This window comes from Desmodus rotundus, chromosome 2 (genome assembly GCF_022682495.2).
Source record: "Desmodus rotundus isolate HL8 chromosome 2, HLdesRot8A.1, whole genome shotgun sequence".
In the NCBI taxonomy this organism is placed as follows: Eukaryota; Metazoa; Chordata; class Mammalia; order Chiroptera; family Phyllostomidae; genus Desmodus; species Desmodus rotundus.
The window spans coordinates 78,672,456-78,697,912 of record NC_071388.1 but is presented as its reverse complement, the minus strand read 5'-3'; the positions used below and the strand labels follow the sequence as shown (position 1 = coordinate 78,697,912).

Here is a 25,457-nt window from a genome sequence, read left to right as displayed (position 1 = left end):
TAGGTATATAACAAATTTAGTTCTTCTTCATTCAATTATTTATTCATTCACCCATTGTTTTCAGTGCCAAATAAGTTCATGACACTGTTGTGGGTATTGAACAAGAGTCAGAGTAGCCAAGTCACAGCCCAGTCCTTGAGGGTTACTGTGTAAAAGAGGGAGGAAGAAAAGCAGGTGTGAGTGTTTCAAGTAAATAGCTGTCTCCAGAACACGGCAGTGCGGAATAAATGCCAGTCATCTCCTACAACTTAGATGCAATGTAACTGGAACAGGGAGGCCATAGGAACTGGATAGAAGGGTCGCAACCATAAATGCCTTGATGAAATTGGCTGTCATAGAAGTGTAGTTTCCCATACAGTAGTTTTACATGAATTTTTCCAGGAAGGCTCATCACTCAAGTTTCTGAGGAAAGCAGACTGTGGAGTGACTCAGAATTAGAAATCAGTCTTTCAGCCATGAGAATCAAAGGATCCAGAAGATCAAGAGAGAGCAACATTAAAATGCCAGACTCTTGAGTCCAAGCTGGTTAACCTTGCTAGGGAGGCAGGAGAAATCAGAAGGAGGTGACTGTGAGACAGGGATCACAGAGGGTGGCAGGAGCAGTATGTTCAGTGCTCAGAGGGCAAGCAGATGGTATCCAAGGACAGAAGTTTGTGGTCAGAGAAAAACAACTAATAATGTTGACATATATTCCATATTCTCCAGTGGTGGCTCAGGTGGGGTCCTGTTAGGAACCAGTCAGGGACCCCTTTCTAAGAAAGGACTTGCTAGACCATAGACATATTCTAAAATTTGAGATGATAAAAAGGTGAGGAATGTGAATCAGAAGTATGTAATTAGTGAAAGTAGCTGGTAAAATACAACAGGCATCCACAGATTCAAAAGCTCTTCTTGATAAAAGGAGAGCCCAAGCAGTCTTGCTACAACTGCATTATTCTTCAAGTTGTACCCAGCATGTCCCTGGGTCTTTTATGGGACAGGAGGAGCCTGGCAGCCAACGTACCCCAACTGCTCCCCATTGGAGTTACATGAGTGCCACCTAGTGTCACTTGTTAAAGCTGAAGGGGGCTGGACAGACCATCCAGTTCAGTTTACCTTGTCTGAGGAAACCGAGGCCCTGAGAGCAGGGGTGCTTTAAGCAGCGCCAAAGTCCCTCCACCTGACTGGTGGCTGAGCCAGAAGTAGAGATCTGATGTCCTGACTCACAGTCTTCTCAACTGGTGGGAATCCCTGGAGTTTGGGTGTCAGGAGTCCTGGAAACTCAACTGGGCCAAAGAATGAAGCCTAAACCTCCCAGGGCCTGAGTTCCCATGTGTTAACTCCTAAAATAATATGTGCTTGTTCTTAAAGCATCTGAGACCCGAGAGTAATGGAGAACAGAGTCTGAAAGTTAGTATAGGTTGCCATGCCACAGGCGTTTAATCTGCTCCTCTCCTCTGTGAACAAGCACCCCTAATCCAGCTGTACAAGTATCAAACTATTTCCCACAAGCAAGTGCTCTGGGCCAGAGTCAGCAGCCTTAAATCAGGATGATGCCTCAGCTATCACATTTTTAGGTTTTCTGCCTTAAACCTCTCTACCTTTCTGAATGAAGCTGGTCTGACACCATCTTAGAGACCAGTGCATTAGAACCACTCAGGCATTGATCTCCTGAAGTCGGTTTTCTCCAAGTAGAGTGTCTGTTCCAAGATAAATCTAGGCCAGTGGTTCTTAATGCTGCCTGAATATTAGCATCACCCAAGGAACTTTTGGAACATACCTGTGCTTGGGTCTGACCCTACACCAGCAGAGTCAGAATCTGTGGGGGTCAAGTCCCCACATCATTTTTTTAAAGCTCTCTGGGTTATTCCAATGCTCAGAGGATTGAAAATCACAGTGACAGGCTGAGGTTGCGCTGAATAAAAATAAAAAAGGTAAAAGTAGAAAAGGTGGGGGGTAGATAAAGTCCTTCTCACCAGGGTCTGGAATAGAACTTGGTGTATACTAAAGTGCTTAATAAACAATTGGTGAAAGGAACTTGTCCAAAGGGAAATGAGATGATAATACTGAAGGAGTTCATAGTCTACTAATGACTTCAGAATTCTCTAAATGCCCTTCATAAAAAACATCTATGAAGAACCACAAAAAAACCTAAAGGCAAGAGAAGCAGATAGACAAGAAAACACAGCTCAAGAAGAAATGTTTCAAAACACGAATACCACTAAAGTACACATCACCGTCTACTTCCTTTCTCCCTTCCCATTTTTAATTTTCTGCTTCTCCCATTCAAATCACACACAGTGTATCTAAAGGTGCACAGAAAAATGGGTCCTGCTGTATACCGAACGGCTGCCCTATCTCTGAGGCAGTGGTAATTAAGCAGAGGTGTGAGGTAAGAGAAGGGCGTATATATGTTGGGGTCTGTGTGTGTGTATGCAGAGGTGGGGGGATTTCTCAAGGCAGAGACAGCATGTGCAAAGGCCCTGTGTTAGGGACTTATTGAAGGAACATAGAGAAGGACAGTGAGAGAGGAAGGGAAAAGTAGTGGGAGAGGGGACTACACTGTTCAGGAGCAGCCAAACCAGGCAGGGCGGTGTCCGCTTGCTTCCACATGCAGCTACATCATGTGCCTCTCACACACAATGGAAGTCCATCGTGTCTTCTCCTGCCTTGCTTTGGCCTACTTTTGTGATCTCACTTTTAGTATCAGTGACTAAATGACTTCCTTAAAAAATCTGTAAGTGTTCTTTCTTAAAATCCCAAACGTTTATCCTTATTACAAACATAAGACATGCTCAGTGGAAAAAATTCTAACAATCTATCGATGCGCAAGGTATGTTCCCCCAAGTCCTACCCACCAAAAACTATCACAGTTAACAATTCCACATATTCTTTTAGACCTCTCTAGTTTATGCCCAAATATATATCTTTTTTTAAAAAGTGAAATCATGCTATGCACACCATTATGAAGTTTGCTTCCCCCCAACTCTTTTATTTTATTTTAAAATAAATAAATAACATAGTCAACACAATTAGCAGGGAGGCAAAGTGACTTGCTTTTGGACACAGCTTTTTAAGACTAGATAGAACCAGAAATACACCAATGGACTATTCTGTCAGTGGTTGGGGAATGCTTAAGAGGTTTCTTTATTTGAATTTTTTTCAGCTTTTCTGAGGTATAATAAATAAAATTAGAAGATATTTGAAGTGTACATGGTGATGATGTACATATACATTGTAAAAGGATTCCTTCCATCTAGTTAATCAACACATCCTGCAACTTGCTTATTTAACTTAATATATCATAGACATCTTTTGTGTCAGTATACATAGCTTTACCTATTCTACTTTAGCTGTAACATGGTATTTCATCAAAACAATGTACCATTCAACGATGGACAATTTAGTTGGTTCAATTTTTTTAAACCATTACAAGCCAAACAATACATCAATGGACATTCTTGCATATATTCTTGCTCATTTGCACAAATATTACTATAAGGTAAATTCTGAAGAGGATGTTCCAATGGGTATGTCTTTTAAATGTTGATGAGTATTTCCAAATTCCCCTCCAAAAATATTGTACCAATTCAGCTCACCCAGCTGCACATGAGCATGCCCATTGCCTTTTGGGCTCCTGAACTTAGCTTACATGAGAGACCAGAATCAGAATCAGGATTTGGATCCTTAGACCTACTGAGTCATGGCCCTGTTTCCACCAGCCTACTACATCCCATTTCCATCAAACCTCTATCCTCCATGGGTCATCCTCCCGAGGCTCTGCGCCTCCTGTGGCCACTGGCATCAGAATAACTCCCTCCCCTTGTCTCTCGTATCTAACCACGGACTCTGTCTCTCATGATCCTTCTTTTCTCAGTCTCCCACTTTCACACTTTTCTTCGGGCTCTGTGGCTAATATCCCAGTTCAGGATCTTACTGCCTCCTTCCTGACCTTTCCACCCCTGATCTCTTCTACCTGCAGTCCAACTTGAACTTAAGTCTACAATCATCTTTGCAAAACCCCCCCTGGATCATATGGGTCTCTCCTATTTGGGAATCTTCAATAACTCTCAATTCTCTGCCAAATCCTTGCTGAACTTTCTCTCCCGTCACTGGCCTACTCTACTGATCACCAGCATGCCTGGTGCTTGTCTGCATTTGCTCATGTCAGTCCTTCCCGGAAGTTTTTCCCCATATCTTTGCCTAGGAACACTACCTACTCACTGAGCCATAAAGATGTCTGGGGGAAGAGCATTCCAGATGGAGGGAATGTTGGAGTTGCAGATTATGTAGCATCTCGTAGGACATTGTAAAGATTACGACTAAGCAAAATTTAAGCATTATCATTATATATAAATATATAATGTGTCTCTGCTGACAGTGTCACTAAATGCTTTGTACAAATCCATAATTTCAAAAATAATATTTTTATGGCATGAAGAAATTATTTTGCTTTACACTAAAGATGATGACAAAAGATTTTGCCTCTCCCAGATAGATTTCATTAAGCAGGAGAAGAAACTTCAATTTAGCAACTGCACCTACTTGTGATAAAAAGGACCGTGAAGTAATGTCTTCATTATTCTTCATCTTTTGTATTTATTAACTTATTTTTCTTATTTAATACAAATGACAATCATCTCTACTTTTAAAGAGGTGATTATTAAATCATAATAGAAAACTACTTGCCTATTTTACTTAGCTTGAATTCAGATTTCGTATTTATTCATTGCTAATTCATAGGGTTGTTGGGAATATTAAATGAGTTAATAGAAGTGCTTAGAACAATGCCTGACTTATAGTAAATGCTCTACAAGTATTTTCAGTAATAATGTTATATGTATATGAGGTCTGTCCAGGAAAAGTCCAATATGATTTGTGGGACATCCATGTAACCTGGCAGCCAAGGAGAGTGGACTGGAATGCACACATGTGAACAATGATGACTTCATTGTACTAGTCAGTGGGGGTAGTAGACGCTCTTGAGTGAGCATGTGTACTGTGTGGCCATCGCATTCAAAATAACTGAGTAGAGCAACAAATCTGCATCAAATTTTGCATTAAGCTTGAACATTCCTCCATGGAAACTATTCAGATGATTCAGAAGGCTGCAGCTCAGGGCAACTGGTGATTGGCAACTTCATCACGACAATGTGCACATGTCTCATGCAGAGTTTTTTGGTGAAACATCAAATCAACCAGGTGACTCAGTCCCCCACAGCCCAGATTTGGCACCCCTGTGACTTATGGCTTCTCCCAAAACTAAAATCACCTTTGAAAGAGAAGAGATTTCATACCATTGATGAGATTCAGGAAAATACGAGAGGGCAGTTGATGGCAACTGGGAGAACTGTTTGAGGTCCCAAGGTGCCTACTTTGAAGAGGACTGAAGTGTCATTGTCCCATGTTCAATGCTTCTTGTATCTTGTATCTTCTTCGACAAATGTTTCTTTTTTTTCATATTACATGGCTCAATATCTTCTGGATAGACCTTGTATATACTATCCATTCATGCACTTATTCATATAGCTAGCTAATTACAGCTATGTACCAAGTACACTGCCAAACACTGGAAATTAAAGGCATATTAAGCTGGCTCCAAAGATCCCATGTCTAGTGGAGAAAATAAATGTATAAACACACAATTAAAATAAAGTGTGATAAATTCAATAACTAAGGTATATTTAAGGGGAAGTGGTTGTTAAAGGACAAAAGGAATAATTCTGGTTGAGAAAGAAAATGTTGCTCCAAGCCATATGATTAGGTGTAACCAGTTGACAGAAGTTGGTAGAATGTAACAAAACAGAGGAAATGACCTTTAACAAAAACATCAAGTCATGGAGCAGCAGAGTGTATCTGGGGCCTGTAAACATGGAATGGCTGAAGTATACTGTATGTATACTTTAAACAGAATAGGGAAGAGGGAAAAGTACTTGAGATTATGAGTGTATGATAAGGAATTTAGACATTCTTTATAAGGGGTGGTGAGCAATTGAAAGATTTTAGGTAGATTTCCATTTTAGAAATAGGCTGCAAGAGGCACAAATTCAATACCTCGGAGGACTAAGCAAGTACCAAACATGTAAATTGGGGGTTGGTCTAAAGTCTTGGGAAGTAGTGGGGAGACAAACTGAAAAGTGTATAAAGACATTTAGGTGATTAAAACAACAAAATTAAAGTTGCTAAGAAAATAAAAACAGCCTGAGAGCTGCCAGTTTGAACCCCTGGTATAGAGGCTTGGGGAACAGAGTGGAAGGAGGAAGAGACTAATTAAGGAACCTCTTCATGTAAAACATAATGAGAAGCAAGAGAAAAGCTGCAGGGGTGGAGAAGGACCAGACCTGAAAAATATTTAGGGAGAAGATCCATAGACCCTGATGGCCCATTGTAAGGTAGAAGGAAAGAAGCTAGAAAATTCCCACATTTCTGGCTTAGATGACTGGATATATGATAAAACTATTCACTTGTATAGAAATGGTAGAGACTGGGAAGCAGGTAGACATAATGAGTTTGGTTTTAGAAGATTTCATTAGGAGTGTTTGTGGGTCATCCAAGTGTAAGCTCTCAGTAAGAAAGCTAGGTTTACAGATGCAAAGTACAAAAGAAAGGCTAGGGTTCGAAAGACAGAAAGAGGAGTTGTTGGGTTATAGGTGGGAATTAACAACAGAAACATGGTTGATATTGTCCAGGAAAAAAAAAGTGTGAGCAAAATTATAAGAAGAAATGCTTTACCTAAAAATTTTAATACTTTTTGTATCTGCGGTCATTTTTATATTCATTATATCCTAAAAATTTTATTTAATTTCGTATCCTTCTTATGTGAATTTAAAATGTAGAAATGACAGTGATAATCTATACAACTTACCATGGTTGTTAGAGATACCAGCTTGTAAATAACATATATAGAAATCATAACACATACCTATATTTTTTACATATATTTCCAAAAGTATATACATTCCAAAGTGTATATAATTTTGTACAATTGCCTTAGATGGACCCTTGCTATTTTATTTGGCAAGACATACAACTAAAAGGATGGGTACAAGTGGATGAGGTGTTTGGGGACAGAGAGAATAGCACAGTCATGGTATAAGGACACTATTTACAGATAAGTGTGTACGCACATGTGCATGTGTGTGTAGTCACAAAAAGCAAGAAGTGAAGCTTTAAAAACACAAAGCTAGTTCCAGCTCATGTATTGTTTACTATCCCTGTTTCCAAGTAGCAGTGACTCAGCCATAATAAGCGCCTCTGTCTCGAACATTAGGGAACAAATTTGGACTGAGGAAAGGGGGAAAATGGCTCCCACATTAAAGATCCATCCCAAAACCAAGAATGGGTCAATCCCTATCCAAATGTTTCCTTTGGGTCTATATCCATAATCTTAGAGTTGACTTCAATTAGCAAGGAGAAATACTGGAAGGACAATGGAGAAACATTATGGCTGCCAGCTCCTTTTAATCACTGTTTGCTCAACACTTTTAAATGAATTAAAAGCAGATGTTTAAATTGCTGCCAACTGTTAAGCACTTGTCAGCAGTAAATGGGAATTAATTTGGTTTTGTTCATCATTAAATTAAATGTTAGACTTCAGTAATTTAAAGAGTCTTGGAATGCAGGTCCTGATGAGATTTTGAAGTTACAAATAATAAGTAATTTTGGTAACTGTGAAAACATTTGTCGTTGTAAGATAATAAAAATTCTGAAACTCTCACACAATATCTGAAGAAACAAAAATCAGTTTTGTGTTATTCAACAAGAACTTTTGGGTGCCATCTGTACTTTCTGCCCAGCATTTGCCATAGTGGAGAGTATGAAAGAACTTAACAACGTTTGGTGTTAAAGAATACAAGATTGTGCCCTAGCCGGTGCCTGCTCACTTGTTTGGGGTATCTTCCAGTATACCAAGAGGTCGAGGTTTGACTCCCAGTCAGGGCACATACCTAGGTTGCAGGTTTGATCCCTGGTCTGGGCTTGTACAGGAGGCAAGCAATCGATGTATCTCACATCAGTATTTCTCTCTCTCCTTTCCTCTCTCTCTAAAAGCTATAAAAATGTACTTGGAAGAGGATAAAATAATTTTTTAATTAAAAGAAAAAAAAGAATAGCCCTGATTGGTGTGGCTCAGTTGGTTGGGCATCATTCCATAAAGCAAAAGGTCGCCAGTTCAATTCCTGGTCAGGGCACATGACTGGGTTTTGGGTTCTGTCCCCAGCTGGGCACAGATGAGAGGCAACCAATTGATGTTTCTCTATTACATCGATGTTTCTCTCCCCCTCCTCTCCCTCACTTCCCCCTCTCTAAAAATAAATAAGTAAAATCTTAAAAAAAGAATACAAGATGCTATATGACAGTGCCCACATGAGAGGGTCTGCTAATAGTCTTTCACAAGTTCAGAGACAGTAGAACTTGAGGAGAGCTGAGATGATATGGGCAGGGATCTCAGAAGCAATCTGACTGGATGAAGTAGAATGGTCAGGATTTAATATTACCTCAAGCGGCAGCCGGCCTCTACAATGGCCCTCAGTGATTCTTGCCTTTGGGTATTCAAGCCTTTTTGTAGTTCCCTCACTTGTTGAATAGAGCTGGCCAGTGTAACCAATAAGCTCTTGCAGAAATGATGGAGTGCGATATTTGAAGCGAGGTCATAAAAAATCTTGTGGCTTCAGTTTTGGTCTCTCTTGAACACTCACTTTAGGGAAGCAATTTTCAACCTCATGACACACATAAACTAATTACTAAAATTCGGACACACATCTCATGACACATTATAAACTAATTATTAAAACTCTGCGGCACGCCAAAAATATTTTTTTCTCTTTTTAAAAGAAATGCTATGATATTATAAGAAAAATGAAATAAACTCTACCACACTAACACAACAATTGCCACAGAGCTGGGTGCACAGATCCAGACGGTCGCTACTATTAGCATCACCGTACCACAGCATGAGGTCTACAAAAAAGAGATTCCAATTCCCTCTGCTCCAGAGGAATATAAAGAAATAGAAAAGTGCCCTGGCTAGTGTGGCTCAGTGGACTGAGTGTGGGCCTGTGAACCAAAGTTTCACTGGTTTGATTCCCAGTCAGGGCACATGCCTGGGTTGTGGGCCAGGTCCCTACTAGGGGGCGCATGAGAGGCAACCACACATTGATGTTTCTCCCCCTCTTTCTCCCTCCTTCCCCTCTGTCTAAAAATAGATAAATAAAATCTTTTTTAAAAAATGAAATAGAAAAGCAGAGAGCACTCTTAGTATTGTTAGGTAGCAATTAGGAATAAGCGGCCAGAAAGGAAATAAAGGGAGGGCCCTTGCCATTACAATCTAACAAAGAACTTAGCACAGGAGGCTAGAAGCAAAATAAAGACAAGACTCACCAATTAACTGCACAGTGCTGAGCTTGGCTTGATAAGATTGTCAGGTGTCCTGAACTTCAAAAGCAGGAATCATACAGGAAGGGGGGGCAGTCCTTGAGATTCTATCCTGGGAAAGGAAGTTCCTGTAACAATTTCACTAAGACAAAGTGGCTTTACCAGCTGAGAAAGAAAACCTTTGTTGCTGTACATTATTCCTAAAATTTAGAAGGGGGAGAAGGAGGGGTACCTCTGGAAGCTAGCTAAGGTATATAACCCCCAAATCCCAATAGTCTGAGTACTTAGATTAGCTAAGAACCCACTTGTAGCCTTGGTTCAAGTGTATGGAACAAACTCACTAACTTACTAATAAACTTACTAACAACTTTCTTACCTCTATATATGTGGGGCATTAGATTTGCCAGGTGCCTGCTTGCAGCTTTGTGCTTGTATGTATTTCATAAATAAACTTGCTCTCTCTTTTCCACTATACGTGTTTGTCTCTCACTTGAATTATTCTCTTGTGCATGAGACGAGAACTGAGGTGGGGGAGAAAGGCCTCCTGACTCGGGTCTCTCTCCCCATCTGTAACGGTATTATTGATGAAATCTTCTTACAATTAGGAGAAAAGAGTAATATCAGGAAATACAGGCAGATAATGTCATCATAAAACTTTCTCTAGCTCTTGGAAAGGTTTTTATTTTAAGCAGAAATCTACTACTAGAACTTAACAAATTCTATAATAATCCAGGTAAACAACAGGACTTTGAGGGTTTTTGAAAGCACAAAAATACTCAGAAAGTTACAAGTATAAAAATTTGCATCCAGCTACAAAATATTCTGTGGGCATAGTGTGGTCCTTTTCATCTCAGGGAGTGAGGCATATTGGGGAAAATATGGACAAACCTGAGCCAGAGCAAGAGGAAGAACTCATGATCAGAAAGCTCATTCGCTAGGCATTGTACACTAACTCAGCAACCTGGAGATCAACAACACAGTGTGGTGTTTGTCACTTGAGAAGACAAGGCAAAGTGAGAGGAAGGTATAGATGACCCTGATTTGGAGCAAGAGAAAGAGGAAAAAGGGCTTATGGGAAGAATACTCACCCACCACTGAGATCTGCAGTAAGTCAGCAGCCTGTATATCAACAAGCCAAACCTAAGCAAATGCTATAAAGAGTGAACCAGTGGAACCTGTTCAAGAAAAAGGAACCAAAGACTTAACAAGTTCAAAGCCTTGACCTAACAACCAGATTCCTAGAATTACCACTGGAGGAAGAGGATGTCATCTTGGTGAATATCATGACCTCAGAGTATGCTCAGTAGAGCATAGAACAGGTTAATGAGTAAAGGACATTATGACAAATATTTCCCAAAATATCATTGCTAAACATTATCAATTGGAACCTTGTCCCCCAACGGGTTATATGCTAATATCAAATTGACCCTATCTAGGATGGGCTACATAATTTGTGGTGGACCTAGTGCAAAATGAAAATGAGGAGCCTCTTGTTCCAAAATTATTATGAATTTCAAGATGACAATTGCAGCGCACTAAACCAAGTGCAGGGCCCTACCAAGGATAGGGCCTTGTGTTATTGCACAAGTTGGATGCTCATGAAGCTGACTCTGACCCTTTCCACAGAATGAAGAACTGCTTGAAAATGTCAAGTAATATATTCTTAATGGAATAATATTTTTACCACATGGTGTATAAAGCAGTCAATGATGTTATTATACTCAAAATAAATTGCAGCACTGGCCCATGTGACTCACTTGGTTGGAGTGTTGTCTGATAAACCAAAAGGTTGCAGGTTCAATTCCCAGTCAGGGCACATGCCTAGGTTGTGGGTTCTGACCCTGGTCATGGCAACTGATCTATGTTTCTGCCTCATATCAATATTCCTCTCCCTCTCTCTTTCTCTCCCTTCCCCTCTCTCTAAAATACTCAATAAGCATGTCCTCAGGTGAGGATAAAAAATAAATAAAATAAAATTAGTTTTAAAAAATGAGTTGCATATGAAAATTAGAATCATCTTAACCAATGAACAACTGCTTGCTATGTCACTGAGTTCATAGTTTTTAAAACCTTCTGAAATTTAGAGAACCTTCTGAAAAGCCACTGACAAGAATCAAAGGGAACCAGCAGAAGTCCTGAATATTAGGACAGTAATTTGACCTAGATTCATGACTTTTCCTGATGGTTGTGATCTAAACCCTCATTCCATGTTAAAAGAAACTTTTCCCATAGAAAAACTGAAAAGCATGCAGATTCTGGGTTTGGAAGTAGATGCAATGACATGTGGCTCTGTATTATCCCTCTTTGGGAAAGAGAGTGAACATGTTTTTGATTAAAAATAAATAGCTGTACTATGATTTGTGCTGATTTTAATCAAATGTTTTCTAAGATTATGAAACATTTTAGAGACCAAAGTACAGACTCTAAAGAACACTGAACACCCACATAGCTACATCTCAGCTCTTAAGAAACAAAATATTAAAAATATAACCATTTCCTGAAACCATTTCCTCCCCTCCCCCAAATATAATTGTGAGAACTACAGAACTTTCTGTTGATAAAAAAAACTGTCCAAACCCCTGCACTAAGAAACTTAGCCAAACTCTAGCATGGTTTCTAGCAATATAAGCCTGTGTCCCTAGAATGACCCCAGCCCCTCACTGAACCCCAGCTCTGCATTAAGAGGCCTGGCTGAGAAAGCTCATCGCTGCCAGGAGAATTTACTGTTTGTTCTAGCCAACAACACCTGATGATAGGCTCCTGACCTCTCTTTCTTGGACTATTTACTGGAAAGGGCTTACAATTGTGAATCCATATCTCATAACTTAGCACTGTTCTCCCAAGGACCTAAGACCATTTCTTTGAAATGCAATCATCAGGAAGGATAGGGCCTCTGTCTCCCAGTCTCTGTGGGAGGATAGAATCCTAACTTCAAATATTACCAGCTAACAGACACAGCTGGCCTAGTCACAATTACACTGACCAACCCTTTGTAATTTTCTCTGACTAATGAGCCCTATTGTCCCCCTTCCTCATTCTCCCTTTAAAACTCCTAATCACCTCTGCACAAATCAGAATGGAGCTCAGCTCTTTCTCCTACTGCCGGCAGTTTCTGAATAAAATCTTTTTACTGCTTGAACTAACGTCTGGCTGCGTTTGTTGTTGAGAACTGTCATTCTGATTTTTGTATATATCATTTCCCTGAATTTTTAAAAAAGAACATATGAATCTATTCATAAACAATAATATTGTCTGTTTTTAAGGCCAAATATAAATGACATATGACCAATCGTTCTGCAGTTCTTTTAACATCATACTTTTCAGATTTATTCATATTGTTACATATAGTTCTACTTGGTTCCACGGCCTGCAAAATCCTTTCGGGTCGGGGAGGCCGGGGAAGCATTTCCCTAGGTCCATCCGTCGGAGCCTGTGCCCACCCCAGGCCCAGGAACGCTCAAGGGGGACTAAAAGCCAGTGTTTTGGTTGCAGTGGTGGTGGTGGTGTGGCCAAGCTTGGATGTGGAGAAGGCCAAGAAGCCCACCTGTGTGAAGAGGAAGTGTGGTGGGAAGAAAAGAAACGTGAGCAGCTCTCCCTGCTTGGTGTTTGAAGAATTTTAGAATCCTAAATTTGAGCTTGATCTTCCAGGCAGTTAGGAAGCTATAGGAAGCTATAGGAAGCTATAGTCATAAACATGGGAAAGTAGAACACATTTCTTTAACTGCTTAACTTCTTATAAAAACAACTTTCAAGTATCAGACATAAAGTACGTAGCCTCCATGTGCTCTTTTGACCACACCCCACAAATAAGGATCGGTCTGTCATTTTTTGACACCCCACTTTCCTCAAACCCAGCTTTTATAGAAGGAAATTACTGAAATGTGGCACGTCCCTACCTCCTACCTCCACGCTCCAAGTGGAATTCCCACCTCCCCTCCTCCCTCCACTAGTTAGGATTCTCAATACTGACTTTTTAAGTACCACGCCAAGAATGCATGAAGACGCTAACTGGACGCCAAGGAGCGACGCTCACTTGGGCTTCCTCCAGGGACTTCCGTCCTCACCAAGCACCGCCCGCCCCGCCCCGCCCCGCCCCGCCCAGCCTGGGCCCTGCAGCATCCTGGGACACGTAGTTTTGGAGGGGAAGCAACCTCATCCTGATCTCCTCCCCCAAAGATGCCTTTGGCCCTCCGGACGTCGTGACGTTGTGTTCCTCTCGTCCCTTGCCTCCTCCCTCTTTCTTTCCCTCTCCAGAGTCTCTGTCCCAGGCGTCTGAGCGCCTTTTACGACATTGGGTTTCAGAGTGTGCCTCGGCGCCCGGCCCACTTTTCGGCAAAGTGACGTGGACGTCAACAGCAATGGCGGAAGGAGAAGAAGTCCCACCGCTGCTACTGTGTAGCGACGACCACTGGTGAGTGGAAGTCCGTGGCTGGTTCTCGCTGCCCCGCCATTCTCCCTTCTCACCACCCTGCCTGTCTCTGAGGCACCAGCCGGCGCCGGCGTGGAACGGGGAGGCCGGCGCTCCACCGGGTCCCGCGCCCTGCCCCGCCCCCTCTGCCTGCCGGGTTGCCTCGTCCGTGCTAAAGCCCGAGGGGCTAAGACCGGACTTGAAGGGGCAGGGGTGTCTGTGGTCGGGGTGCTGGGCCGTAGTGGGGTCCTCCGCCTCGCCCGCCGGTTTCCAAAGTGTGCTGCAGAGGGTGGGTTCGGGGCCGGGTTTGGCCGGAGCCCCTGGCCGTGGGTGTTAGACTAGGCTGCTGAGGAAGTTTCGCGGCGCGGATTTGAGGAGCTAGAATACCAATTGAAGAAAAGACCGCTTGAAACCACCTTTGCGACCTTTGCCTCCGGGGTCAGAGGTTGAGACGCACACCCAAGGAGGATCCCTCCGACGTCGTTGACACACATATATATTTTTACTCTTAGTTTTTATTTCTCGTTCTGAGCTCCAGCCGTTTCCACCATTCGTCTTTCACACAAGTCGTGTTTTCCTTCCTACCACTTTCCTCACAGCTCGAGCTTCACAGCTTTGGGTGCGACGTGGGCCGCTGCTCTGGCGGCTCCCGAGCGTTTGCTTGCTTTGCTGATTTGTACTCGGGGTTGTGGGGAGCCTCTCCAATAATTTTTTGGTCGGCTTTAGTCACCCGGTGTTAATCTTTGGGAAAGGCTCCTACTTTTAAAGTAGTTGATGTTCACAGTACATTTTTATGGACATCGTAAAAAAATGGAACCTTGAGAGGCTTGTCGAATTTTTACAGTCAATTTAAATATGTTAGCGCCGTGTATTGGATAACTACAGGTTTCGTTGTTCATCATGTGTGCACACAGCTCCCTGGCATTCTGCGTAAAAATAATACGGGATATTTGTACCCATGGACTTGAATCCCTGACAAAAGTGGACATCGTTGGAAGGCATGGGTAATACAGTACTTGAGAAATTCAGCTCTCGGTTAGCTGACATCTAGCGTTACCTTAGTGCACGTACACTCGGAGGTGTAGGGGAAGTCTGTGATGACCTAGATGTAGTTTCGTTCCTCAGTTGGCTTATTTTGGAGTTGGGGGTCTCCGACAGGTACACTCAGTGACAAGGGAGAATCGATCCAGTTCTTCGGGGGTGTGAATAGCAGTGTTAGGCGACATCAGGGGGCAGAAACCGCTTCCACGTGGAGTCACTGGGGGAAGCTTCGTGGAAGCAGAGGTTTGGAATTAGGCCTTGAGGAATGAATAGGGTTCGGATCAGTGCTGTTCAGTACGAAGTACACTGTGAGCCAAATATGCAATTTAAATTTTTCTACTAGCCATATTAAAAACTAAAAGGAAACAGGTGAAATTAATTTTAATTTTATGTTATTTAATCAAACATACCCAAATATTATTTTAACATGCAGTCATTGTTAAAAAATAGACAATTTTATATCTTTTTTGTACCAAGTCTTTAAAATGCAATGTGTATTTTACGTGTACTCTACATCTCAATTTGGTCTAGCCACATTTTAAATGTTATGTAGCCACACATGGCTAGTGACGAACATGGGATAATTCAGGCAGATTAACGGGATTGGAACGGCCTCTGACTGGAGGGATGGCATGAGCAAGGACATAGGCAAGAAAATGGATTTGTTTGGAGAGTAATGACTGGAACTTCATGAAGCTTGCTGTGTTGGAGGAATGAATTGTTGTGTTGTAAACTGGCTGTCACCAGATGCTGACTGGCGGCCAGGAGGGAACTATTTCTAGAGTTAGGTATCTTTGAGGAGTCTTTGTTCAGAGGAGTGTGAGCATGTGTCTGGTTCACAGGGGCAAGGAACTTGGAGTGCATAGTTGTTAGAGGTACCATTGGTCTCTTCTAGGGTTGCTCTTTGATGTGACTTTCTATTTTTCCTCTTTTATTGTCGTAAGTGGAGGAACCCTGAGTTGTTCTGTGATTTCTGCTTTCCCTCCATTTTCTTCTAATCTTCCTCCTTTTTCTCTACTGACTCCACTCATCTGTCCCCTAGAAGTGAATCTGAGTAGTGTCAGAAGAGACATTAGAATTTGGAGCCAATGGTTCAGTAAACCCTCTACTTTTAAAATTTTTGTACAATATTGACCTTAAAGTCATTTTAATTTATTGCTAAACTGATCAGTTCCATAAGGAAGCCTCTGTTATTAATTTAAGGTGTGAATAGAATTGCCTTGAGAATAATAGGGTCTTTTTCAAAGTTTTGTGCACTCTGTGAATATTACTCTCAGTGCCTCCCATTTCATAAGTATTATTGAAATAGGAGAGATTTAAAATGTCACCTGAGGAGTAGGTAATTGCAGTTTCAGATATGATATAAACACATAAATGCATTTAATATGAGAGAGGATGGAACCTGTTGTTGAAGAATGTTGACAGCCTGGGATCCTGGGGAGACTAGATATTACCTTACAAAAAATGAAGAGAAAATGAATCTTATTGTCCTGAAATAGGGACTTTTAAGTGCCAAATGATTTTGTAGACTATAAGCAGGGGCAAAGATTAGAAATTAAGAAGACTTATTTTATACCATTTACATTAATGTTTTTATTGTAATTCAGGTTTTACTGCTTTTAGAGGAAATTCCTAAATAATAATTCACTTCTATAATTTAATAACATTTATTTGTACTGACAGCAGAGAGTACAGGTGCTTTCCCTATCTAATTGTACAATTCAGGTAATTCTGGAACACCCAGTTAAGTGTACTGCAGTGCACAACCAAATTACGAGTAGGGTGTCTTCTGAACAGAATTCATAAATTATGCTTGGCAAATTGTTTCTGCTGCTTATGCAGAAATGTGGATTCTACTTGGTATAAACCCAAGACAGTGCCGCTGCCACCCACCCCACGTCTATCAAAAAGCAAAATAAAGTTTAGCAAAGCATTCGTTCATACTTCATTCAAAAAACATTAACTGAGTACTAGTTATATTTAAGCTGCTAATTAGTGTTTTAGAAAAAAATTTGAAACATTTAAAACCAGAATTGTTCATTGCTCTGCCTTGCTTGGGCACTTCAACTTTTTTTGTTGTTTTAGCCCAAAGAGTATTATGTGACCATCTTCTGAAGATATCTAAATATTGGTGTTTTTGGAAATTACATTCTCTAGCAGAGGACAGTAGGATTATACAGTTTAAAAATGGAGCAGTTTAAAGTGATTTATTTAGATACTGAGAATTACAGATGGAAAGCAAATCAGTCCCTTACGTTAGGCTCATAAGAACCAATTGTTTCTTGTGGAAATGCAAGAGTAGTAAGTTCAAAGCCAATGAAAAGAAAAGGTATTTCCTGATATTTAATATATATTTGTTTTTAAGGCTCTAACTTTTTGATCTGAGCTGAGAAAATATTGACTAACAAATCATTTGTTTCAAGTCGTCGTCTTTTTTCTCGTGAAGGTTAAAGAAATTTTTTTCTTATCCTTCAGCTGACGTAGCATTTCATAGCTGGGTGGGAATACTATAGTGTAATGCTTTTCTTAAAAATAGTTGTTACATAAAACTGAATGCTGAGAGGCAACGGGGGGAAATGGGGACAACTATAATAGCACAATCAATAAAATATAATTTAAAAAACTGATTGCTATAGTGGTATTTAATAAGTTCAGCAAAAAGATATAAGGAAACGCTATATATTTGCATAGAACTTAATCCTCTATACAATGCATATATATACCATCTCATTTGGCCCTTATAACAGTTCTACGAGAAAGGGAATTTATGAAGTATTGTTGTTGCTCTGTTAGAGGTGAGAGGACAGGCTTGGGGTGGTCAGATGACAAACCCTTCATGACTGATATGGTGGAGTGTGATACAGAATGTTATCTAATATAGCTTTATACCTCTTCAGGGATAATGGGTTCACATGTCCCTTGTCAAAATGCACTTAAATAGATTAATTATTTTACCATAAGATACTTTATGGTTACATATAGCATCTAGATAATATATGTATCTAATATATGTTACTATTTAACTAAATGTATTTATATAATACATTATATATTAAATATCCTATATGTAAACATGTAACAAATAATATATTATGCTATATGTATCTATCATATACAAGTATAGAATTATATTTATTTTGATTTACTTATTTATATACTGAGAGCACAGTAGTAAAATTTAATTAGAACATACAAGCAATTACATATTGTTAATAACTTAATCAGCTCAGCAATTTTTTTGTAAAGATTTTATTTATATTTAGAAAGAGGAGAAGGGAGAGAGAAAGGGAGAGAAACATCAGTGTGTGGCTGCCTCTCCCACACCCCCTACCAGGGTCCTGGCCCGCAACCCTGGCATGTGCCCTGACCAGGAATTGAACTGGTGACTCCTCAGTTCACAGGCCCATGCTCATCCCACTGAGCCATACCAGCCAGTGCAGCTCAATAATTTTTTAAGTACATTGTTTATGCTATTATAGTTGTCCCATTTTTTTTCTCCCCTTTATTCCCCTCCACTCCGTACACCCTCTCCCACCAGCATTCCCCCACCTTAGTTCATGTCCATGGGTCATACATATAAGTTCTTTGGCTTCTCCATTTCCCATGCTGTTCTTAACCTCCCTCTGTCTATTTTGTACCTACTGTTTATGCTTCTTATTCTCTGTACCTTTCCCCCCATTCTCCCCCCTCACATTCCCTGATGATAACACTCCATGTGATCTCTATTTCTGTGATTCTGTTCCTGTTCTAGCTGTTTGCTTTGTTTGTTTTTGTCTTTAGGTTCAGTTATTGATAATTGTGAGTTTGTTGTCATTTTACTGTTAATAGTTTTGATCATCTTCTTTTTCTTAGATAAATCCCTTTAAAATTTCATTTAATAAGGGCTTGGTGATGATGAACTCCTTTAACTTGACCTTATCTGGGAAGCACTTTATCTGCCCTTCCATTCTAAATGATACCTTTGCTGGATAGAGTCATCTTGGATGTAGGTCCCTGCCTTTCATGACTTTGAATACTTCTTTCCAGCCCCTTCTTGCCTGCAAGGTTTCTTTTGAGAAATCAGCTGATAGTCTTGTGGGAGCTTCTTTGTAGATAACTGTCTCCCATTCTCTTGCTGCTTTTAAGATTCTCCCCATCTCTTTAATCTTGGGTAATATAATTATGATGTGCCTTGGTATATGCTTCCTTGGGCCCCACTTCTTTGGGACGCTCTGGGCTTCCTGGACTTCTATTTCCTTCATCAGGTTGGGGAAGTTCTCCTTCATTACTTTTTCAAATAAGTTTTCCATTTCTTGCTCCTCTTCTTCTCCTTCTGGCACCCTTATGATTTGGACGTTGCAATGTTTAAAGTTGTCCCGGAGGTTCCTAAGCCTCTCCTCATTTTTTTTGAATTCTTGTTTCTTCATTCTGTTCTGGTTGAATGTTTATTTTTTCCTTCTGCTCCAAATTGTTGATTTGAGTCTGGGTTTCCTTCCCTTCACTGTTGATTCCTTGTACATTTTCCTTTATTTCACTTTGCATAGCCTTCACTTTTTCCTCTATTTTGCGACCATACTTAACCATTTCTGTGAGCATCTTAATTACCAGTGTTTTGAACTCTGCATCTGATAGGTTGGCTATCTCCTCATCGCTTAGGGTTTTTTTTTGGGGGGGGGGGAGTTTTGATCTGTTCTTTCATTTGGGCTGTATTTCTTTGTTTTGGTGCACCTGTTATGTCGTAAAGGATGGAGCCTTAGGTATTTGCCAGTGTGGGGCAACCCATGTTGCTGCATTATGGCCAGTCCTCTCTGCCCCGGCTGCCCACCTCCACCTCTCCCATTAGTCTGGATGAATTGTTTCTTTTTTAACTCCTTGTTTATCTGATTTCCATACAGTTCAATTTTCTGGCAGTTCTGGTTGGTTTTTGTTTTTAAATTTGTTGTTGTCCTTTTGGTTATGTGAGTAGGCAAAGTGTATCTACCTATACCTTCATCTTGGCTGGAAGTCAGTAATTTTTTTGTTGTTTTTATTAAGTGATATTAAAGAAATAAGCTTGTTTTTAAAGTAACTTCCTTAATGGCTATTTTCCCCTTTAAAAAGTTTCTAGCCTTTTTTTTTTTTAAAGTATAAAAGTCACACATATAAGGATATATTTATCTCATATTAGGTGTATAATTGAATACCAGAAAGTCTTGAACTTTATTTTGTAGATTCCATTTAGATTTAGTCACTGCTATGAAAATAAATGAGAACCTCTCTTACCAAATAAATTATCATTGATGGTTGGAATCCAAGTTTAAAAAAAAATCTGTCATCTCCTTCTTTGCCAGGTTATGATCTCCATTGGTAAAGTACCTCGGAAAGAACTGTTCAAATGTTGCCAAGTGTTGTCACTTTATTTGCAGTAGTTGTTCCTTTATTTACCAAAATGATGTTTTCAAGAAAAGGAATATTAGTGGTATTTCTTTCCTCATTATATTTTGGATAAAGTGGAAATTTGTAATAGAAACAGTGTACTTTTCTGTACTTTTGTGTTGACTTGTGCTGTTTTCATTCTATTCTTTCTGGTAGACAAAGGATACAATCTATTTTCAGTTTCCAAATAAACTACTGCCTTGATTGGAGGAAGGGAACCCTGATGCATTTCTTTGTGCATTAAAAATGCTGGAAAGTCACTTCGTGTATAGAAAAGAGCAGTTTTAGGAACTTTATTTTGAGGAAGCATGAAAGAGGGAAAGATTTAGAGTACTCTAAAGTTAATTTCTCCTTAGTAGAGAAGATATTCTTCTATTTTATTAGCCAAGTCTTACAGCAAATGCATTGCAACATTACACATACAGTAAAGCAAGCTAAGTTTTTTCTTAGCAGAGGAAGGGCATCATTGGTGCAATTTGAGCTACATGGATTATGGATCAAAAATAAGTCTATAAAGATTTACAGCATGTGTCCTATTTGTAGTTAATTTTAGCAGTTCACAGAACAACATTCTGTGATCTGTATCTCCTTTGCCAATTGTAGTGCTTAAATACTATAGTTATCATGTTTGTTTGACTTGTCAAGCCAAAAGGACTAGGTTTAGCACCTTCTTTACTTGGCATCTGATTAAACGCAAATCCTGGGAAGGATTACATTATTTGAAAAGGGACTTTCCCAGAGTGGCTTTTGTGAACTTGATCTTGAAACACTAATTTTTTTAAAAGCTGGTGAATAGGATATACATATGCTCATATATATTTGTATGTTAGCATTCAAATACACAATGTGTTAAAATGCTCTAACAGGAATGTCTGGTTCTGACAAAAGTCTAGATAACTTCAAGATTTCACAGTGATCAAATTGTGCTCTCACGTTGTCATGGTCATTTTTGAATTGCCATCATACTATTTGTTGTTAGGAAGTTTTGACAGTTTGAGATTGGTATTTAAAAATAAGTTACACAGTACACATTATAGTCATTGAACTCCATTCACCTCTGCTGTATAAGTTAATCTGTAACAAAGTTGTGATAGTAATTTGTAACCAGTGTGCTAACAAAAGTAGCAAAATAGGTTCAGACAAAGCTTTAGTGCTGTTGTCTCATGACCTGGGCATTAAGAAATAATCAGAAATATGGTGGCACATAGTAGGTCATGAAACCACAACTCAGCATGTGCCACTTGGCACTGTTGCTCACGTTTACACAATTTGCTGGTACTTACAACTAGTTAGCTGGTCATTTTTGAGTTTTAAATAATCAGAAGTTTGTGCCTGGATGTAATATATACATGGGCAAACTGGCCTGTGTAGTTAATCTGTGCTTACAGTGGTTTATGCATTCTAAACAAATATGAATAGACTACACCTCAGAAAGAGCTGCTCCTACCTCTGTTCAGTGGGTTTTAGATAATAAGACTTGGGCTAGAACAGAACCAAGATGGCGGCGTAGGTAGACACACTGCGCCTCCTAGCACAACCAGAACTGACAGAGAATCGAACAGCAAGGGGGACCAACACCAAGAAAATAGAAAATAACCATTCATCCAGACTGGTAGGAGGGGCGGAGACGGGCACCAGGGTGGAGAGGACTCTCGTGGCTGTGGCGGGACTGAGACTGGCGGAGTGTGGGACAAATGGCGCAGGCACTCCGAGCACTAGCAGACCCTGCGGCCCCACATTTGCACAGATAAACCCAGAGGGCCAGACTCAGAGTGGTGGAGAGCCGGGCAGGCAGAGCAGCGGGTAGCACACCGCAGCCCCACATTCGCCCACAGATAAACCGGATGAACGGCGGCGGGCAGCGAAGCAGACCACGTAACCCAGGGCTCCAGCTCAGGGAAATAAAGCCTCAAACCTCTGATTGAGAGCGCCCATGGGGGTTGGGGCAGCAGCGGGAGAGACTCCCAGCCTCACAGGAGAGGTCGTTGGAGAGACCCACAGGGGCCTAGAGTGTGCACAGGCCCATTTACTCGGGAACCAGCACCAGAGTGGCCCAGTTTGATTGTGGGTATCGGAGTGAAAGATTGAAATCCGGAGGAGAGTGAGGCAGGCGCCATTGCTCCCGCTCGGCCCCTACCCCACGTACAGCGTCACAGCGCTGCCACCAGCATTACCCCGCCCTGGTGAACACCTAAGGCTCCGCCCCTTAAAGTAACAGACGCGCCAAGACAAAAAAAAAAAAAAAAAAAAGGCCCAAATGACAGAACACTTCAAAGCTCCAGAAAAAATACAACTAAGCGACGAAGAGATAGCCAACCTATTGGATGCACAGTTCAAAGCACTGGTTATCAATATGCTCACAGACTTGGTTGAATCTATTCGAAAAACAGATGAAAAAATGAAGCCTATGCTAAGAGAAACAAAGGAAAATGTACAGGGAACCAATAGTGATGAGAAGGAAACTGGGACTCAAATCAGTGGTGTGGACCAGAAGGAAGAAACAAACATCCATCCAGAAAAGAATGAAGAAACAAGAACTTGGAAAAATGAGGAGAGGCTTAGGAACCTCCCAGACGCCTTGAAACGTTCCAACATCCGAATTATAGGGGTGCCAGAAGGAGAAGAGGAAGAACAAAAAATTGAAAACTTATTTGAACAAATAATGAAGGAGAACTTCCCTCATCTGGCAAAGGAAATAGACTTCCGGGAAGTCCAGGAAGCTCAGAGAGTCCCAAAGAAGCTGGACCCAAGGAGGAACACGCCAAGGCACATCATAATTACATTACCCAAGATTAAATGCAAGGACCTACATCCAAGATTACTGTATCCAGCAAAGCTATCACTTAGAATGGAAGGGAAGATAAAGTGTTTCTCAGATAAGGTCAAGTTAAAGAAGTTCATCATCACCAAGCCCTTATTATATGAAATGTTAAAGGGAGTTACCTAAGAAAAAGAAGATCAAAAATTGGAACAGTAAAAATGACAGCAAACTCACAGTTATTAACGGCCACACATAAAACAAAAATGAGAGCAAACTAGGCAAACAACTAGAACATGAGGGTTGTCATTAAGGGAGTGGGAGGGGGAGAGAGGGGGAAAGGTACAGAGAATAAGTAGCATAGATGATAGGTGGAAAATAGACAGGGGGAGGGTAAAAATAGTGTAGGAAATGTAGAAGCCAAAGAACTTATAAGTATGACCTATGGACATGAACTATAGGGGGGGATTGTGGGAGGGAGGGGGGTGGGCAGGATGGAGTGGAGTGGGGGGGGAAATGGGACAACTGTAATAGCATAATCAATAAATATATTTAAAAAAAAAAAGACTTGGGCTAAAACCTTGGAATAGTCAGCTAGAATGTTAACTACGTAAGAGCATGGACTTTTTTTTAAAAGATTATTTGTTTATTTATTTTTAGAGAGAGGGGAAGGGAGGGAGATGAATAGAAACATGGATGTGAGAGAGAAACATCAATTGGTTGCCCTGACTGGAGACCAAACTGGCAACCTTTTGCTTTGTGGAATGACACCCAACCAACTGAGCCTCATCGATCAGGGCAAGAACACAGACCTTTTCTCCACCGCTAGATCTCCAGTGACTCCCACAGTGACTAGCATGTAGTAGGTGCTCAGTACATATTTGTTGAAGGTTTGAATGAAAGAATACTTTTGTCAGGGAAGGAAATAATTCAGAGCATGGGTTAGAGAGAGATATAGGAGAATTACTAGAAACTGAAGGAGTGTTTTAAGGAGAGGCTAATTTTGGAGAGTATGTAAGGAGGACAAGGACTGAAAAAGATGACTAATGACTTCTTGGAGCAGTTTTAGTAGAGCAGTGGAGAGTTTCAGTTAATGAGGAGGCAGTAAGTGGAGATGAGTGGAGACCACTATATTTAGGGAGTTGAACTGTAAAGGGAAAGAGAAAGATGACTTCTTGAAAGGAAATAGGTGATATATATATGAACTTTTGAATAAGCACATGTGGAAATATTTGAGGAAAAGAATAATAATCACAGGCTATACTGTTCTTTACATTTTTGAATTCTAGAAATACTTTAAGTGAAGATTTCAGAGTCTGTTTTATCACTTGGCTCTGTTTAATACTGCCAGCAGACTCAGAGGTTTGAACAATATCCTATGCAGTAGAAATGACATGTTTAAGATGTTTAGATAGGAGCCTTTGAGCTTTTATTAGTTTCCCCAGTAATTCAGTTTTTGTATTTTTATTTGAATCAAATAATAATATATCTTAGATCCTGACATTTTAAGACATAAAATCAATTTTTAAAAATTTGGCAATTGGGTTTTCTTTATAATTTCTCTGTACTCTGAATTTCAGTTTAAGTGATTACATATATTCTAGGTCCTAAGTGGTCTTTTTGAACTGTTACAATCTTTCATTTTTTTTTACAATTACAGAAAAGGATTGAATTTAAAAATTTTTGAAAACCAGTGATTTGACTTAGCTTACTTGATAGACTGAGAAGCTCCATGAATTAAAAAAAAAAATTTTTTTCCAATCCAGAAAACATCCTATCTTAATTGTTTTAGAAATTTATCTCAGTATTATTGTCAAGTGTAAGTGCTGTTCTGAAGTTGAGCAGGCTGTGGGAAGTTTTATAGATCATAAATTGCTGGAATTATTGTCAACTGCTTAATTGTAGGGCTTATTTTTCATTTTTAAAAAAACATACTGAGTATTTATTTTGTCTTAAAAGATTTATTCTTGACTAAATGAAGTGATCTAGCATTCCTACACATTTTCTCTTGTCCTCTAATTTTAGTTTTTTCCACATTTTACTGTTTTTTATGTCTCAGGGTTTGTGTCCCAGGTACCCAAATATGGTTCATGTGAACAGTAACTCACTCTCTGACATTGCTCTCCTTTGCAAAACGGTGAAGACTTCAATGCCTATGGGAGTCCTGTATGGAGACTATCCTGAAAGAGATTCAGGCAAGCTGTAGGCATTACGATGGAATGGAAGGAGGACTCGGAGGGATATTTTGGTAGAACAAGATAATTCATATTCCATATGAATACTGTTCACCTCTTTTGATTAGGTGGTATCTGGTACTATTTCCATTTTATAGATGAAGAAACTGAATTTGTATCCTAGGTCACACAACTAGCTGTTAAGTGTGTGGAGTCTTCTGATGTCACATTTTCTGATTTTAAATTTTATACTGTTTTGCCTATAATACTTTGCTTCTAAAAATCTTTATATCCTTAATTCCTTGGTGCTTTTGCTATCAAGCTGCCATGG

At 40.1% G+C, this 25,457-nt stretch overlaps 1 protein-coding gene across 2 annotated transcripts in view; it reads left to right on the top strand.

Moving 5' to 3' along the window:
• Window positions 1–13,578: 13,578 nt before the first annotated feature.
• The window catches only part of TBC1D23 (TBC1 domain family member 23), a 62,604-nt gene continuing 50,725 nt past the window's right edge, over window positions 13,579–25,457 (top strand). Inside the window, exon 1 of one of the 2 annotated variants that reach the window (XM_024558134.4) lies at window positions 13,579–13,762. In XM_024558134.4, coding sequence (XP_024413902.1) covers window positions 13,710–13,762 — 53 coding nt within the window. In that variant the 5' untranslated portion in view covers window positions 13,579–13,709. The remainder of the gene's footprint in view (window positions 13,763–25,457) is intronic. The other variant, XM_024558135.4, reaches the window with a different exon arrangement.